The sequence below is a fragment of the Ahaetulla prasina genome, chromosome 6 (genome assembly GCF_028640845.1).
Source record: "Ahaetulla prasina isolate Xishuangbanna chromosome 6, ASM2864084v1, whole genome shotgun sequence".
NCBI classification, from domain to species: Eukaryota; Metazoa; Chordata; class Lepidosauria; order Squamata; family Colubridae; genus Ahaetulla; species Ahaetulla prasina.
Window position 1 is genome coordinate 4,019,081 of NC_080544.1, and position 16,032 is coordinate 4,035,112.

The 16,032-nt window shown below is 41.6% G+C and overlaps 1 protein-coding gene across 1 annotated transcript in view; it reads left to right on the plus strand.

Moving 5' to 3' along the window:
- The window catches only part of GRID1 (glutamate ionotropic receptor delta type subunit 1), an 896,787-nt gene that overhangs the window by 753,144 nt on the left and 127,611 nt on the right, over positions 1 to 16,032 (plus strand). Inside the window, exons 7-8 of the mRNA XM_058188407.1 lie at positions 7,653 to 7,814; positions 8,009 to 8,128. Of these exons, the coding sequence (XP_058044390.1) occupies positions 7,653 to 7,814; positions 8,009 to 8,128 (282 nt within the window). The remainder of the gene's footprint in view (positions 1 to 7,652; positions 7,815 to 8,008; positions 8,129 to 16,032) is intronic.

Sequence of the window (16,032 nt, forward strand, 5' to 3'; positions counted from 1 at the left end):
TTCCTGCATTCTTGCCAAGTATTGTGGTGTCTGAAAGATATCGGCCTGGCCACTCTCCAAGCCTGATAAAAGTCAGTAATTGTGAACTATCTTGAAAGACTGTGGGAGAGGAAACACTTTGCTGGAAAGGAATTCACTGTAAATTAAATAAAAGGGATTATTTTGGGACAAGGAGTCTGCTTTGTGGTTTGGGGAAGCTTAGGTCAGAACAGAAATGTTCTTCATAGCCTCCCAGCTCAACTGAGGAGGCTTTAGAACAACCTAAGAAATCAGAAGAGAAAGATGGAGATCGATGCTACTTCACAACAGTGAGGAGTCTAAATGCCCAAGCAGACATGTTGTGCTATTTAGCAGGACTTTCTGGGTGCTTAGCACTGAGGCCTTTGAGGGACTGGTTGCTAAAGAGCTCTTGACTTGAAATCCACATTGATGACAGAGATTTTCAGGACAAAGATTTGGCTTCGTGCTGCTGGGGAAGCCTAGGTCAGAACAACATTGTTGCTTGAAGAGTTTTCCCCAAAACTGGCTTAGATTGTGTCGACAACCACAATAATAATTCCAATGAAGTGCAGGTGGAAAAGTTTTCTCAGGTGTTAAAAAAAGTAAACAGAAAGGAAGGAGAAGGGGATGGAAAAAGCCCATTGCCTCACTTCATTTATATGAAATTAGTATCTCTTTCCAAAGCATGAAGAGGAAGACTCAGCAGGACTGTCAAAGAACTCCCCCACCCGCGGCAAAGCAGCGACCTTGTTTTCTTTTGGGTTCCTTTTTGAACAATTCAAGCATGTTGCTGGAAAGATAATTCCTTAATTTCCTCTTTTCTCATGCTTGAGACCACCTGGACAGCCACTGCAGGATAGTGCAGCAAACTCACATGAATTCCTGATTATGGTCTGCCTGCAAGTCCAGCAAATTGGAATTGGTGCTGCTGCTCAAAGAAATGAGTTTTGAGGGGGGAGGAATTGGTTCCCTCTTCACAATAGCCTCATTCTGGCAACAAAGCTGAGATGCTGCAAATATTATTGCCGACATGGAGAGATGTTTGTTTGGGAAACAACCAATTTAATCTCCTTGATGACATCAGGGAAAGGATTTTATTTTATTTTATTTTTTTGCCCAAACAACAATACGGGATTGTGAACGTAGCATTACAGAAGAAAGTTGCTGTCAGGCATCTCACTGAATCTCAAGAAATGGGGGGTAATTAAATTGACCTTCAGTCTGAAATAGAATTGTGGGGTTTCATTCAGAGCATCAGAAAAGTAAGGAATAAAAACACAGTACAGTAGGTTAGTATTGAAATGGTGAGGGTTACTTCTGAACAATTAACCTTCTTCAAAAATAACCCTCTAGTTACCTCTAGTTAAACTTCTAGTAACCTTCTTCAGAAGTAACCCTCTAGTTACTTCTAGTTAAACTTCTAGTAACCTTCTTCAGAAGTTGTTCTGTCCCCTCCCTTCCTTCCCAAAACAATACACCAGCTGAGGCTGTCTGCCAGCAATTTATTTACACTTGGCCAGGTTCCTTCTGGCAACAAAAGTTCTGCCAACGTTCCTTCATGTGCCAGCCAAGTCCTTATCAAGTAGCAGCGTGCCGACAGACCATTGCCGGGGCAACCAGGAATCTGCCGGATGATCTAAAATACTCACAAGTAATCCCAGACTTCAGTCCAAAGCAGTCAAAGAGCCAGTAGTACATAACTTTGTCCAACACAAGGGCCTACGGAGCACTCTCCCTGTTTTTATCCCCTGTGGGGTGTGGCTCCAGGACTCAGCACTCCCTGGGCCTGCCCCACCCTTTCCCCTGCTGCGCACGCTTATCTCGGCGTCGCTGTTTCACATTTAGCCAAGATTGATCCTCAGCAGCTGGTTCTTGGGGCGTTGCCAGGGAGGAGGGGGGTCAGGGAAAAGAGGCCTTGTCAGCTCCTCCTCCTCCTCCTGGCCTGCAGCTGGAATCTGGGACAGTGCCAGGGAGGAGGAGGGTCCGGGGGGGGAAGGAGGCCTTGCCAGCTCCTCCTCCTCACTCTCTGAGTCATCCGGCTCCAGGAGGCCAGGCCCGGGGGCCGGAGCCACAACCGAAGTTCAGAAATTCAGAAGAAGTAACCGTCTTCAGAAGTAACCCTCTAGTTACTTCTAGTTAAACTTCTAGCTACCTAGAAGTAACTAGGAACATGGTAAGTCAGTGGCTAAGATGCTGAACTTGTCGATCGAAAGGTCGGCAGTTCAGCGGTTCGAATCCCTAGTGCCACGTAATGGGGTGAGCTCCCATTACTTTTCCAAGCTTCTGCCAACCTAGCAGTTCAAAAGCACATAAAAATGCAAGTAGAAAAATAGGGACCACCTTTGGTGGGAAGGTAACAGTGTTCCATGTGCCTTTGGCATTTAGTCATGCTGGCCACATGACCACGGAGACGTCTTCGGACAGTGCTGGCTCTTTGGCTTTGAAACGGAGATGATCACCACCCCCTAGAGTGGGGAACGACTAGCACATATGTGCAAGGGGAACCTTTACTTTTTTAGGTTAGTACAGTAGCTAAAATGGTGAAGGTTACTTCTGAAGATGGCGACAGGGCACCTATTTAATTTAATAGTTTATTGTCATTGTATGTATGTACACAGTATACCCATACAGCAAAATTCACATAACACCTAGAGACCAAGCCCAACATACCTGACTATCCCCAGACATACCCCCACCCACCAAAAATTCCCCACCCCTCAACCACCCAAGCATCCACACAGCAGACCAAGTAATGCTGTCCAACAGCTGACTGATGGTGGCCCTTTAGTTCATTGCTGAGTGCAATTATAGCTCTGGGATAAAAACTATTCAGAAGATGTGTATTCCGAGTTTTAATTGTTCTGTATCTTCTGCCAGAAGGCAACAGTTCAAAAAGATTGTAAGCAGGATGGGAAGAGTCTCTGAGAATGTTGTGCAACTTCCTCAAACAGTGAGATGCAAGATGTCATCCAGGGCTGGTAGCTGGAGCCCAATGATTTTTTTTTTTGTTTACATTTATACCCCGCCCTTCTCCGAAGACTCAGGGCGGCTTACAGTGTATAAGGCAATAGTCTCATTCTATTTGTATATTTTTACAAAGTCAACTTATTGCCCCCCCAACAATCTGGGTCCTCATTTTACCTACCTTATAAAGGATGGAAGGCTGAGTCAACCTTGGGCCGGGCTCGAACCTGCAGTAATTGCAGGCTACTGTGTTCTTAATAACAGGCTTTTACCAGCGTGAGCTAAACCGGCCCCTGGGCACTTTTAATAATTCTCTGTAGAACTTTTATGTCTGCTGCAGAGCTGCTCCCATACCATGCCGTATGTCAGGACACTCTCAATGGTGCTGCGATAGTAGGACAGAAGTAGATGCTGAGATAGATTTATCTTTCTGAGCATTCTCAGGAAGTACAGCCTCTTCTGTGCCTTCTTCACAAGCATGTTAGCATTCATAGTCCATGAGAGATCCTCCAAGATATAAATGCCCAGAAATTTAAAACTACCAACCCTCTCCACCTCCACACCATTTATGTACAATGGTAAATGTACATCTGTCTTTCTCCTGAAGTCAATTATAAGTTCTTTAGTTTTTTGGTATTGAGCATAAGTTTATTTTTTTTACCACAATGTCAGCCCTTGTACTTCCTTTCTATAAGCAGACTCATTGTTCTTATTAATGAGCCCCATCCGCAAATTTAATAATTGCCTTGGTGTTATACAATGGGCTGCAGCAATGTGTATACAAGGAATAAAGGAAGGGGCTTAGCACACAACCCTGGGGGGCTCCTGTGCTTAGTAGTACAGAGTAGAAGAATGATGAGATCTCATCCTTACTGACTGTGGCCTATTTGTCAGAAAATCCTTTATCCACAAACAAATCCTCTGATTTATACCCAAATTGGACATTTTAAGAAACAACCTGTTGGGTAGAATGATGTTAAAGGCAGAACTATAGTCCACAAATAACAACCTTATATATGTTCCCTGTTGTTCCAAATGATTCAATAAAATGTTGACAACAATAGATATAGCATCATATACATGCACCGCTATATCCTCTATCTCTGTGCACCTGAGTCAAAGGCAAAAAATGGTAATATTGCAGAGGGAACTATTATCAATATTAATGTAGAAACCATCCCTTTATTCATTTGTTTTTATACATTGGCAACGTGTTTATGCTACTTCATTCAAGTGAATCAAGGTGAGTTGCAAAAGGTTTCTAACAGTGAATCAACCACAAAGGAGGAGATAACTACATATTTTACACACACGTACAATATTGACCTCTCAAAACACAGTATCAATAATAGACACAACACTAGACAACATAGTATCAACAGTAGAGACCTTAAAATTTCTAGGTTCTACCATATTGCAAGATCTAAACCAGACTGCTAACATCAAAAATCTCATCCAAAAAGCACAACAAAGAATGTTCTTTCTGTGCCAACTCAGAAAGCTCAAACTGCCCAAGGATCTGCTGATCCAGTTCTACAGAGGAATTATTGAGTCTGTCATCTGCACCTCTATAACTGTCTGGTTTGGTTCTGCAACCCAACAAGACAGACATAGACTTCAGAGGATAATTAGAACTGCAGAAAAAACAATTGCTACCAACCTGCCTTCCATTGAGGAAAAGAGGTCTGTGAAAATATTTACAGACCCCTCACATCCTGGACATAAACTGTTTCAACTCCTATGCTCAAAATGAGGCTATAGAGCACTGCACACCAGAACAACTAGACACAAGAACAGTTTTTCCCCCCGAACGCCATCACTCTGCTAAACAAATAATTCCCTCAACACTGTCAAACTATTTACTAAGTCTGCATTACTATTAATCTTCTCATCATTCCCACCACCCATCTCCTTCCACTTATGACTTTATGACTATAACCTTGTTGGTTGTATCCTTACGATTTATATTGATATTGTTTTCTGATTGTTACTTGTACGCTGTGACTATCAAGTGTTGTACCTTATGATTCTTGATGAACGTATCTTTTCTTTTATGTACACTGAGAGCATATGCACCAAGACAAATTCCTTGGCCAATAAAAATTATGTTCTATTCTATTCTATTCTATTCTATTCTATTCTATTCTATTCTATTCTATTCTATTCTATTCTCAGTAATAACAATCCCTTAGCATCCTTTATTTTTGCTTTTTACAATCTGTTTCCCTCTAGCCTGGCCTTCCAGTCAATTGCTGGAAACTGTAGGTTGATAGTTGAATTATATATAATATACATGCATATAAACCCAGAGAGATGCATATATATATTCATTCTTTCTTTTCTTGGGATAATTTGAAAACTATACATTAGTCTGAGTTAACTAATCACAACAGATTTTGTTTTCATTATTTTCATTTCTCTTTCAGATTTGTTTTGTAATCTGTTTTGTTTAGCTTCACACAATTCAAAGTTGTGTCTTCTAATTATAACCTTATGCTTTTCTACCAGCAAAGTTGAAAGCATCTGTCTTCTTTAGTCTTTCCTACCAAATTATACATCAAACTTGTCTTACCATCCTTTAGAACTCCTGGAACTACTATTTCCCTCTCTGTAACATCAGGGGAAATCCTACTCAACATGGAAACACATATGCCAAAGCCATCTGGGAGAGAATCTGACACTGTCCTAAAGAGAAAACATAAATTAGGTTTTAAATAACAAAGCATCTGGCAGTTAAGAATGACAAGCTGGCAAGAAAGCAGATGAAAGAAAGGAGGTGGTAAATCAGAAAGTTGCATCCTCAAACTTTGATTTGTTGGTAAAGGCACAACCTGTCTTGTTTTGTTTGAAAATTCTAAGAAGTTTCCAAGCAAGCCTTCTTCCAAAGATTCAGTAGATCTGTTATTAATGTTTGATTGATCAATAAAGACACTGAAAGAGTCTTTATTGATCAATAGTACACTGCACACATGTGGCAATTGAATATGACCCTCGAAGCTTTTTAAAAATAATTCTTAAAAGGTTTGAACTTTTGAAACATTTTGAAACTGTGATGTCCTTGGTGCTCTCTGAGCTTGGTGGTTTTCTCGCATATGCTTTATTACTCAACATCTTCAGTGCTAGAAGGAAATGGGGTTGGCTCTTATTTTTATATACTAGTGACTTGCCCTATCAATGTTGGTGGCAGTAGATTTAGTAACAATCTTGGTGACATGTAATATCCATTTAGCCAAATGTTTTAGACACACCCAAAATATTACAACCAAAGATGCTGCCATGTCTACTAGAGGCTTCTACATTCGGTACATGTTTTTTTTTAACCAGTGCAGTGATCTGGCCTCTGCTTTCAATCTCACGTCCTGTTAATTATGGCAAGAAGATGCTGTGTGAACGGCTTTTAGAAGACATGTCTTCCTAGCATTCATCTCATCTTCTCCCTATTCCATTTCACCCCACTTGTCAGTTGCAAAGGATCAGGACCAGTTGCAGTTTAAAAGATCTATTGGCCATCTATTGTGTATTGACCAAGCTCATGCACAAAAATCTAGTCCACACTAGATTTAGTTCAGCACTAAATTGGTGCCAAGTAAGCATCATTGGAATTCAAGGGGATTGAATTTGGATCATTTATAGGAACTTAATGACTTGTAATTAATTATAAGTAATGACTTAACTTAATGACTTAACTTAATGACGCGGTGGCTCAGTGGCTAAGATGCTGAGCTTGTCAATCGAAAAGTCGGCAGTTCAGAGGCTGGAATCCCTAGTGCCACGTGATGTGGTGAGCTCCTGTTATTTGTCCCAGCTTCTGCCAATCTAGCAGTTTGAAAGCACGTAAAAAATGCAAGCGGAAAAATAGGGATCATCTTTGGTGGGAAGGTGACAGTGTTCCGTGCGCCTTTGACATTTAGTCATGCTGGCCACATGAGCACGGAGACATCTTTGGACAGCGCTGGGTTTTCGGCTTTGAAACGGAGATGAGCGCCGCCCCCTAGTGTCGGGAACAACTAGCATGTGTGAGGGGACCCTTTTTTAATGACTCCAAGCTGATGCTGTACTTCACTCCACCTCCACCTCTGCCTGTTCTTCTTTTACACTACCAGAGAAGCAGGTTAAGATTAGCCTTACCTGTTCTGATTTTCTAATAATATTCTTCCTTTTCCCAGACCCAAATCCTGCTATAGAAATGTTTTATAAGGTCTCCTTAATTAATCTACCCAGATCTGATTGTTCGCATTTGTCCATGGATCACTGGGCACTGCCCTCCATTGCTAGTTTAGGAAAGTACAAGGCTAGTAATGTAAGGTCAGGCATTGCATGGACTTCCCTTATACTTGGGTTTAGCATTCTCCAGGAAGACAGTTAGTTTTGTTTTAAGCACACATTGAACATTGTTTTAAAAGAGACACAGACCTTGTTTAAAGAAGAGGACTAGAACTATCTGCACAGAAGGTCAATTGAAACTGGGAAAGAAAATTAGGTTTGAAGCTTTGTATTGCTGATCCTGTCCCCGATGAGTACATTACAGTTTCCTCTGATAAAAGAAGAAATCAGTAAATAATTACTTAGAAAGCAGACTTATTTTTGTAATGCATTCGCTTTATATCACGTTCTCCATCGTGCTACACCTTTTCAGTATGGCCTTCAGCAATTGAGTACCGACTGTTTTGCTTTGTCTCCATGTACAGGTCTCCAACCTCTATCTCTACGACAGTGTCCTCATGCTGGCCAATGCTTTCCACCGAAAGTTGGAAGACCGGAAATGGCACAGCATGGCAAGCTTGAATTGCATGAGAAAATCAACAAAACCTTGGAATGGAGGCCGATCCATGTTGGAGACGATCAAGAAGGTAATCAAATGGATCTTCCTTTCCAAGAGATATAGGCCAAGCGAGTCAGTTAGTTCTTGATCCCAAGGGAGAAAAGCAAAGTCTTGGACACCTACACTAAATATTTAAAACACAGATGGTTTGAAAGAAAAACCTGGGGAGGGAAAAACATCATTTTTTTTCTGTCACTCAACTAGGTGAAACTCTTTCTTTAGGGTCATATCAGTGGATTGACAGGCATTATGGAATTCCAAGAAGATGGTGCCAATCCCTATGTCCAGTTCGAAATTCTTGGAACGAGCTACAGTGAAACATTTGGGAAAGATGTTCGAAGGGTAATTTTTCTTTCCTCTTCTGTTTCTTCCCCCTTTAGTTTATCTGAATGACATGCTGGGTTTTTTTGCAGTATGATTTTATTTATAAAAAAAATGAAAATGTTGGAAAAATTTATATCTATCTAGTTTTGTGTTTATTCATTGCTAGTATTTTCATCACTTATGACTCCTTCTGACATGACATATCAGACTGAAGAAGAGTTAATCCTCTCTTTTTAAGATATTTGCCCAAATCTTCTCCTCCTGCCTCCTCCCACTCTCTCTCCCCTCCCAACTTATAAAAGGATAGATAGGGATCCAGATCATTACGTGGGTGTTAATAGCAGGAATAAATAGTTGGAAAGGAAAGATTTAAGCTCTCTGTACACTCTGCTGGCCACTGCAAACTATCCATTCCCAAAAGTGCTAGGGCAGAGAATTAATGTTTTTCTAATATTAAATATTAAATGCATTAAAAGTTATATGCAACTGCATGCATTAAAGGCAACTAAATAACCTGTAGCCTGACTCAGAGTATGGAATAAACCATACTTGTTATAACCTTTGTTTTGCCTGGAGCTTGAAAGCTGCTATAAGGTCTGCCTATGTTTATGCATTTTTGCCTCTATTTAGCTTCTCTTTGAGACTCAGAGGAGCAGCTGCATAAGGCTTTTCTATTTATGGACATTATTATGTGGGTCTCCATTGTCCCAAGTTGACCTTGTTTCTTTCCATGGGGTGGACTTTATAATGGGAGCCACTCTAATGTTTTAAAAGTTGGGAGGTGTTTTGTATGCAACTTTTATGGAAGAATTGAGCCATACAAACCTTCTTTTGGCTTTATTTTTTTGGGGTGCTAAATAATGGGTAACATTTCCAGGAGAAAGAAACTTTTCTGGGAAGGTTTGCCATATAATTTATGAAGAGTAGGAAGGTTACCTTCCACCATTTCCTCACCCAATGTAGGAGAAGGAGTGGCAGAATCTGGAGGTGGAGTCAAAAGAGGGATCAGCCTAGAATTCCTATGTAGCCACAAGTAGATTAAGTCCAACCTCCCTTGAATTCCATTGACCCTTATCTAACTCCAAGCAGGTGCTAACCATTAGTTGAGAAGACTCCTGTGCTCGGCTTTTAGCAATACATCACTTTAATCAGAGTTGGACCTAGTCTTTAACACCAATTTTACTTAGAAGAGGAAGAAAACTCTGAGGAAAGTTGTCATGGTCTTCTGCGTCATGAGCATCCTAACAGTATTGAATGCTTTGGAAATTTCCATATTGATAATATATACATAAGAATTAGATTCATTCTCCTTCTAGTGCAATGCCTTGTAACCTCTGTTAAGGATATGAAAATCCCCTGGAAATCCATCAGTTGTCACTGCAGTAGCTCCCATAACATAAAGTCCAGGTGACATTGACCTTCTAAATTACAATTTGGAAAAGGAAAAGCCAAGTAATGTATGACTTTTTTATTGTCAGAATGTATGAGCCTGAGACAGGATTGGACAGATTTGCACAATTCTTATTTTATTACTAAGTACTATTTTAATATTTGGTGGGCAAGACAGGACAGGAATATGCAACAAGCTCACAGGTTTTCTTTTTAAACATGTATTTTAAGAAATTCCTTGCAATAATTAAAAAATAAACTAGGCTTATAAAATTTAAAATTACAGAATAATGACAATTAAAAATCAAAAAAGGAAGAAAAAATCCTTAGATGAACATTTAACATTGGAGTATTATAGGCAGAGGGGAAGTCTTGAGAGGCTAGCCAGCCTCACAGTTCCATGGACCTCTGTGCCCCTCCACACAAAATTTTGTCTTCTAAAAAGTCAGTCTTTTCAACCCATTCTCAAGCCACCCCCTGGTATGCAGACTAAGCATATGCTGTATTTTAAGAGAAACATTCCTGTTTTGAATGGTAGCATTTATCCCTGGCTATTCATTTCTACATTTTAAGCCTTTCTTTCTAAAAATATCGCTTGTTTCTTTAGATCAGCCTTCCCAGTTTGCTTCTAACTTTCTAAAGCAGCATGCAGATGTGGTCTCTGATGATGCTTTTGATTCTCTTGGTTGGAGCAAAATGCTTTAAGAGATCTCCCTTGAGATATCTGGTGCTTTTACTATTAGATATCTCGTCTTTATTGCTATTTTTTCCCCCTCTGAATTTCATAATTAGTAATGAGGATAGTTTAAAAATGGGGCACATCATTTAGAAAGCTCGAAAGCTGAGTACATTTCTTTTAGAAATAGCAGTAGACCAAGCCATATATATATGAGAAAACCTGAATAACCAAAGGACCCATATATATATATATGGGTCTTTGGTTATTCAGGTTTTCTCCCACGTAAAATTGGAAGTGTCTTGGCGATGTTACAACAAAGTATCATTCGTCATCTTCAGGCTTGTGTTTACAGCTTCGTGCTTCTAGGAGCAATGTGTGATCACAGCTGTTTCTTCCTTTTAACTGCTGGTGGGGGTTTGAACTGTTTGGTTGAGAGCTTGGCTGTGTTCTGATTGGGTGGAGGTGTGTTCTGATTGGGTGGGGGTTTGTCTGTGCTCTGATTGGATGGTGAGGTTGGCTGTGCTCTGATTGGATGGGGGTGTGTTCTGTTTGGGTGGGGGGGGCTTGGTTGTGGTCAGGTTAGTCTAAGTTGCAGGGGGATTTGAGTTGGTGAGCTGCATTGCTATTGTTTGGCTTCGCATTCGTGGTCATGCTACATCTTCATTGTGGGTGTCAGTCTGCTCCATGTATGGATTGGAGGGGTTTGGAATGGCTAATGATGCAGCTGCGATCTGGCTTCTGGTCCGTGGTTGTGCTTCATCATCGTGTGGGTTTGAGTCTGCTTTCCGTGTGGATGTGTGGTGATGACATGCTGCGTGGCACTCATGAGTGTGGGTCTTGCGTCATACTTCATGTTAGGGACTCATTGTCAATAAGGGCAGGTTTCCAAATGGCTGGTAGGCGGGAGGTATCGTCTCGTTTATTCATGCTGTGTGGGCGTTTTTCTATCTTGATGGCTTCTCTGTTTATTCTGTTGTTAAAGTGTTCAGTTTTGGCAATATTTTTAAAGTCAATTTTATGTTTTGTGGCTTTAAGGTGTTGGACCAGGGAAGAAGTTGGTTCCTCTTTTTTGACTGAGTTCAATGTGTGCACTTATTCTTCTGTTGGTTTGTCCGATGTATGTGGTGGGGCAGGTGGTGCATGGGATTTCATATACTCCTTGATTTTCTAACTCAATTTTGTCTTTGGGGTTTCTTAGGATGGTGGATGTTTTTCGGTTTGTGCAGAATGCTGTCTTGATGTGTTTGTGAAGGATCTTGCTGATTCTGTCTGTGGTGCCTTTTATATATGGGAGGAGGGCTTTGCTGTTTTCTTGTTTGTGTGTTTACTGCTGTCTGCATGCACTCTCACACCACCACCCAGCACAGATCAACTCCGTAGCCAAGATACTCATCTCCAAAACAAAATGCTTAGCTGACGAACAACACCTAAAAACTGAACTACACACTCTCACTAACGTACTAACATCCAATGGATTCCAAAGAAATAAGATTACCAAACTAATCCATAAAGAAACCCCCTCCAAAGCAACAGGACATGACATTGATTTTGAAGGAACCAAATTAATCTCCAAAACTGAACACTATCACAAGAGAATAGTTATGGAAGCCATAGAAATAGAGAAACACCCCCATAACATGAATAAACATGACGATACTTCCCGCTTACCAAACATCTGGAAACTAGCACTAGTCAAGAAACGAATCCCAGCTACAAAAATTGACACCAACACACGACAGGACCTCGAACTCGGAACCAGACCAGAGCCCAAAATGCTACTTCCCACACAAACATCCACACATGACAAGACCTCGAACTTGGAACCAGACCAGGCCCCAAAATACTACTCCCCACACAAACATCAACACATAATAGGACCTCAAACTCGGAACCAGACCAGGGCCCAAAATGCTACTTCCCACACAAACATCAACCCCATTAACCAATTAGCAACACAGCCAACCAATCAGCTTGCAACAGCTAGGCCAGCTATTCAAAAAAACTCCATTAACCAATCAATATGTAGCAACACAGCCAGCCAATCAGCTTGCAACAGCTAGGCCTGCAATTAAAAAAACATCCCCCCCCCCCAGTATTTATAGAGAAACAGCAGTTTAAATCCACACTTTGCTCACATAAGAACAAAGCCAAAGCCTGAAGATGATGAGTGAGATCTCATCGAATCATTGCCTAAATACTTCCAATCTTACACGGGAAAAGACCCGAACATACCAAAACCTGCATACATATACCCCGTGAAAACCTACGAATGTGTGTGTGTGTGTGTGTGTGTGTGTGTGTGTGTGTGTGTGTGTGTGATGGTGTCTGGTAAAATTACAGACATTTTTCTCACATGCTACAAAATCTGCAATGCTCCTTGGAGATGCTTCCCCAGAGTGGGAAATCATCTTACAATATTAGAGTAATGAAAACTCAAAGCTACTACTCTTTATTTCTGGAAACAAGTGAGATTGTTGAAGTTTGTTGCATCTTTGAGATGCTTCATTCAATAGCATGGAGAAATTGACTAATGAAGGTGAAATCTATCACGGCCTCAATACGCTTTAATGATTTGAAGCAGTCTTTTTATTTTTAGTGCATTATGCTTATTGGTTGGTTGCCTAGAGTTCTTTCTGAAAGATGGACAGCAGTATAAGTGTGTGTCTTAAATAAGAACCTTTATGATACTTCAGAAACAGAAGTAGAATGAATGTCTCTGTGTAGGAAAAACAGTGATGTTTCTGTGAACCATGAAAAACACTATATCATCTCAGAGGTATGTGCCATTCTGTTGCCTATGCGCATAGGTGATCACTCACATTTATTTCCTTATTATTTAATTAGTTCACCTTATTATTACAATTTTAAAACAATTCAAAATAGAATTGAGAGGGAGGGAGGGAAGGAAGGAAGGAAGGAGAGAGAAAGAGATGTGGGGGGGGGGGGAGAGAGATTAAAAATCTAAAACACCCTCAGCTATTATACTGAATTAGTAAGACCATTAAGTCAATTTCCAAAGCAAGAACAGAACACTTCTATATTTTCAAAAATATTTCACTGTTTTCCATAGTGACTAGAATGTTAGGCTATGTAAGTAAAAGCTACCCTCCCAAAATCATTTCTGGTTACAACTGTGCTTCAGTCCGCCTTGGGAATGAAACAGTTGTGTTTATTCATGGCTTCAAAACAACAACAACAACAACGCCTGTTCCAGGTAAATCACATAGAAGAGTTTTTTCAGGGAGTAATTCACCCTCCCCTCATATAGATGATTAACCTTGGGCATGGACAGGTAAAGTGGCTTCTCTTGATGGATGGTGACACTTTCCAGTTAGGTCACCTGGATGACTGCTGGTATGTTCTAAGAAAGAACAAACATGGACACTAGTATTCTAAAAGTGAAGGTTGAAATAATGTAGAAGCAGAATAAAGATACAATGACAATTAAACAATAGCATTTAAAAGAATAATTTCCTACATTTGGTCTCTAAACACAATTTAGATGTGCTCCATTATCCTCACAGACTACATGGATATTGATTCTATAGCCTGGGGATGTTAACTCTGAGACCTGTGAATTATCACTCACAGAAACAGAATTTTTTTGGACATTTTTTCTATTTTATACAGAAAATCAAAATTGAAGCTCCAAAAAGATTTTTTTTACAGAAACAAACCAAAATTAGACAAAACATTAAAAAATGCATTAGAAAAGACAAAAAACACATATGCATATTTATTTATTTATTATTCAAATTTTTATACTGCCCTTCTCCAAGGACTCAGGGTGGTGTACATCACAAATAAAAGATAGATATCAAAAAAAAAAATACAATATTGGTTAAAAAACTGATTCAATGCACTAAATAATTAAAATAGGGATGTAAAATTCTAAAAATTCTAAAAGCCCGACTAAAAACCCTCAATAAAAAACGTTAGGCCAGCCCTGCTTGATGAAAAAAGAAAGTTTTGAGCTTGCGTTTAAAGGTCCGAAGATCAGGGAGAAGATGTAGCCCCACGGGTAGTTCATTCCACAGGGCCAGAGCCCCCACAGAGAACGCTCTTCCCCTGGGGGCTGCCAACCGACATTGTCTGGCCGACAGCACCCTAAGGAGGCCCTCCCTGTGAGAGCGCATCGGACGGTGGGAGGCTATTGGCGGCAGCAGGCGGTCCCGTAAGTATGCCGGTCCAATGCCATGGAGCACTTTAAAGGTGATAACCAGGACCTTGAATCGCACCCGGAAGACCACCGGTAACCAATGCAGCCTGCGCAGGAGAGGTGTTACATGGGAGCTACGGGGGGCTCCCTCTATCCCCCACGTGGCTGCATTCTGCACCAGCTGGAGCCTCCTGGTGCTCTTCAAGGGGAGCCCCATGTAGAGAGCATTGCAGTAATCCAGGCGGGAAGTAACGAGGACATGAGTGACTGTGCATAGGGAGTCCCGATCAAGGAAGGGGCGCAACTGGCGAATCAGGTGAACCTGATAAAAAGCTCCCCTGGCAACGGCCGTCACGTGATCTTCTAAAGACAGTTGTGCATCCAGGAGAATGCCTAGATTGCTCACCGATTCCCTGGGGACCAACGATTCGCCCCCCACAGTCAATGATGGAATTAGCTGACTGTGCCGGGACGCTGGTATCCACAGCCACTCCGTCTTGGAAGGGTTGAGTCAGAGTCTGTTCGTCCCCATCCAGACCCGAACGGCCTCAAGACACCAGGTCATCACATCAACGGCTTCGTTGGGGTGGTTCGGGGTGGAAATGTAAAGCTGACTGTCATCAGCGTACAGTTGACAATTCACCCCGAAACCATGGATGATATCCCCCAGCGGCTTCATATAGATGTTGAACAGGAGGGGCGAGAGAATCGACCCCTGTGGCACCCCACACGTGAGTTGCCTAGCGGTTGATCTCTGCCCCCCTGTCAACACCATCTGCGAATGGTGTATTGTCCTCCCCCCTAGTTAAATACTCCTAAGTATATTGCAACAATAAACATGCTCCCTCCCTGCAAAGCAGGCCTAGAATTTATTAACTTCTATATATCTACTTGCAATCAATTGAATCTGTCATCTTCTATACATAAAAAAGGGTAATTAACAGGTAATCCATTATCTCAGATCAGAGATGATGATTTCAGTGATTTGTGGTAGATAAGAATTTTTTGTACTGGTAGATGAGAAGCCATTGAAGATTTTGTATAAGTTAAATACAATAATAGATTCTTGACAGAGAGGGCTTTGCAGTTTAACTCTGTTGATAGAAACAGGATTTTTACGGAATCCTGATTGAAACCAGCCAAGAATAAATAGCAAAACCAGCATAAACTAAATCAGTGATAGCTTTTTTTCCTCAGGTCCATGCCCATACCCGTAATGCAATGCCCCACAAACATGCCCCACTCCCTGCACATGTTAGCGTCAATCCCCCCTGCGCTGCCCCGCCCCCCCATGCAGGTGCATGCATTCCCCGCATTCCCCCACCCCAACACACATGCGCGCCCCCCAACCCCCTGTTTTGGGCATAGCAGACCTCCCTGAAGCCTCTAGAGGCCAGAAACAGTCTGTTTTGGACTTTTGGTAGGCCTGTTTTTCGCCGTCTAGAGGCTCCCAAAGCTCTGGAGGCTTTCCTGGAGCCTCCAGGAGAGCAAAAATGGCCTCGTCCCGCCCTCTGAAGGCCCTCCAGCTGGAAACAGCCCATTTCTGGACCTCCAATAGGCCCATTTTTCACCCTCCCAGAGCCTCCATGCGAGCCCTATACTTACCTGGCATCCAAAACGGGCCGTGTGGAGACTCCTGGGAGAGGAGGGGGCGGCATGGGCATGCACAGACATCTCCCGCATGCGCAGCAGAGA